The sequence below is a fragment of the Sceloporus occidentalis genome, unplaced genomic scaffold, assembly GCF_023333645.1.
Source record: "Sceloporus occidentalis isolate IW3139 unplaced genomic scaffold, rSceOcc1.0.p SCAF_4, whole genome shotgun sequence".
NCBI classification, from domain to species: domain Eukaryota; kingdom Metazoa; phylum Chordata; class Lepidosauria; order Squamata; family Phrynosomatidae; genus Sceloporus; species Sceloporus occidentalis.
Window position 1 is genome coordinate 162,779,704 of NW_028316984.1, and position 3,059 is coordinate 162,782,762.

The 3,059-nt window shown below is 44.3% G+C and overlaps 1 protein-coding gene across 1 annotated transcript; it reads left to right on the forward strand.

Moving 5' to 3' along the window:
• The first annotated feature begins 315 nt into the window (after nt 1-315).
• VRTN (vertebrae development associated) lies at nt 316-2,355 on the forward strand. The gene has a single exon (XM_089523561.1). It carries the CDS (start codon nt 316-318, stop codon nt 2,353-2,355), a length of 2,040 nt encoding a protein of 679 aa, XP_089379687.1.
• The last annotated feature ends 704 nt before the right edge of the window (nt 2,356-3,059 follow it).

A 3,059-nucleotide genomic window follows, 5' to 3' on the forward strand; every position in this document is an offset into this window, starting at 1 on the left:
TATGTTGGGGGCAATTGGCTTACAGATTTTAAATCACTTAGAAAGTGCTGAGTATAGAAAGGATAGAAATATAAATGCTATTGCTTTGCGAAATAAACATGGACAGAATTAGACTACTGGACATCAGTCTAAAAGCCATGTTCTCATAAAAATTGCTCAATCTCTTCCCATAAGTTATTGTTGCAGGTATTGTACTTTATTGTCTACTGCAATAGAGCAGTTGAACTGTGTCACTTTATTAGGGCTGTGTAAGCAAGGTTTAAGCTAAGTTGAACAGGTTGCATTCTCATTGTTTGAACTATTCTGTATTTCAGGATGATCCAGCGACACCAGCTTGTACAGTCTGTGCTCCAGGAGTTGCAGGAGGCTACTGAATGCTTTGGTCTAGATGGACTAACCAGTGCGGCCTTGGAGGCTGAGAGAACATTGTCTTCTTTCTCCTTACCTAGCTACTCTAGGAAACAGTTTCAGGAAGAGCTAGAAATTGACCAGATAGCTAGAAGTCTCTACCCAGAAGATGCTCCTGGACGTATGTTGCCTTTGATTTGCAAAGGTGAAGGGAATCACCTGTTTGAGGCAGCCAGCCTGATTTTGTGGGGAAATACCAACCTAAGTTTGGAGTTGCAAGTACGCACAGCTGTGGAGATGTTACTTCACAAGCAATACTACTTGAAAGGCATGATAGACTCCAAGGTGATGCTCCAGGCTGCTCGCTACTCACTTTGCACCGAGGAATCTCCTGAAATGACTAGCTTACCCTTAGCTGTACTAGAGGCTATTTTTGATGCTGACATCAAAGCCACCTGCTTCCCTGGGACATATGCTAACATGTGGCATGTCTATGCCCTTGCATCTGTGGTGCAGTGCAACATCTATTCCATCTACCCAATGAGCAACCTAAAGATCCGGCCATACTTTAACCGACTGATAAGACCTAGAACATGTAGTATGCAAGTCTCCACGCTTCACATCATGTGGTCAGGGCAGCAGCTCTCCAGCCAGGTTTTCAAAGCTCAGTACTTTGTGCCTGTTGTGGGGGTGGAAGAACTGGAGCCTACCAATCCACCTCCTGAACCTCAAGTGCAGCCAGTGAAGACCCTGGAGTTGCTTAACAAGGATCCTCAGGTGACTTACTCTGACCTACGTGAAAGATACAGCATTACCAAAAGTACGTTCTATCGGTGGAAGCGCCAGTCCCGAGAGCACAGGCAGAAAGCAGCTGCCAGATTTGCAGCCAAACACTTCTTGCAGTCCTGCTTCCAAGAGGGCAACATTGTCCCTCTTCAGCATTTCCGAAAAATGTTTCCAGAAATCTCTCGCTCCACTTACTATGCCTGGAAGCATGAGATGCAAAGCATGCTGAATGGTAATGTTTCTTCCCCTTCTGAAGGTGTGTTGTCAAAGGATCCTCAGGTGTGCAAACCAGAGAATGTCTGTACTGGCACAGATGGAGCTATTACAAAGTCTGACGGAGGCCTGGGATCTATAAGCCCTCTCCTGAATCCCACTCAAAATGGGGCCTCCATGCAAGGAGCCAAGTCTTACCTGGAAAATTCAATTTCTATGAATACTCTTGTACCCTATAGGAGCTTCAAGCGGAGTTTTCCTGGCATCTCCAGGTCTACCTATTACAACTGGAGGAGAAAAGCCATGAAGGAGAACACTAACTTCAAGCCTTCCCAGACTCTTTCTGTTAATCAGATACCTCTTATGAACAGGAAGCCATATCTGCCGCTGAAGCCAGAAAACCTGCCTGTAGGGAAGATGCTTAATGGACACAACCCACAGCCCCGAATTCAAGTGCGAATGAAACCAACTCTGTACAGCTGGCAAAAGCAACTTCGTGACTTAGCCAAGAAACATGTCTGCCAATGGAAAATGCCCTTCTGCAAGTTCCGCCTGCGCTATCCAGGTGTGTCTTCTACAGCCTATTGGTTTTGGAGGAAAAGAAGCAGCAGTCAGCCCAAAAAGCATCCTTTTGCATCAAATGGGGTTTCCAGAAACCTGGAAAAGATTACTGAGACTGGTGAAAAGTCACAGCTTGAATTGCATTCACTACAGGAAAAGGAAACTGTCCCAGGACCATTGGAAAAACAAATGGCTCAGACCAACAATGCCATGATACCAGGTTATCAAATGGCAGGGCGAGTCAATAATGATGACATGTTTGTGATGGATGTGATTGCCACAGCACAGTTCAAAGCCCAAGCCAAGCTGTTTCTCCAGCAGCGCTTTGAGTCGAAGACCTTCCCAACGTACAAGGAATTCAGAGCCCGCTTCCCCCTGACGGCACGTTCTACCTACTACATGTGGAAACGTGCACTGCACGATGGACTGACCCTTGTGGATTCCTAAATGCCCAAAAGTTGCTGTCATCGTATCAGTAGGACATATAACCTCTACAAGCATCTTGTTTTGGTCTTTTCTTTTGTTACATTTCTTTCCATGGTACCTGGACTTGGACTCTGACTCTGAAAAGCCTCAGCCATTAAATGTGTGCAAAAAGGTGGAAATGATATTAAGGATGAGACACTGTTTTTGTACTGGGCCATGTGTAGCTTCCACACCCTCAGGTTTTTTTTTAGTGAATAGGCCAGTAAGCTATTGGTGGTGGTTGAGCAAAAACATGTTGAGGAAACTCTTATGTTTTTGTGGGGTTCCATACATTTCATTGTCTTTGAAATGTCTCTTTATTTTTTAATATAATTGTGAGCCACAGTCCTTAGGGCTGTGAATTGGATTTAGGTCCAGATGTATACCTTGTTCTCTAGATAGTTTGTTGATTTCACCCAGCCCCACTGCACATAATACATGTTACATAATGCATAGTTCCTATAAGACTGCATGTATATGAATGAGCAGAAACAGGAGAAACTCATTAAATCCTCAGTACTTGAAGTCGTACTGCCCGAGTGTAGTAATAAGGTGGGTATATGGGGTTAAATTTTATGTTTTGAGGTTGTGAACTGACTCTTTTGGGGGAGAAGGTATTTTCAGGAAATACTGAAAGACCACCTGTGAGTTTGTGTTGGCATGATGTAGGTTAGTGTAATCCAATG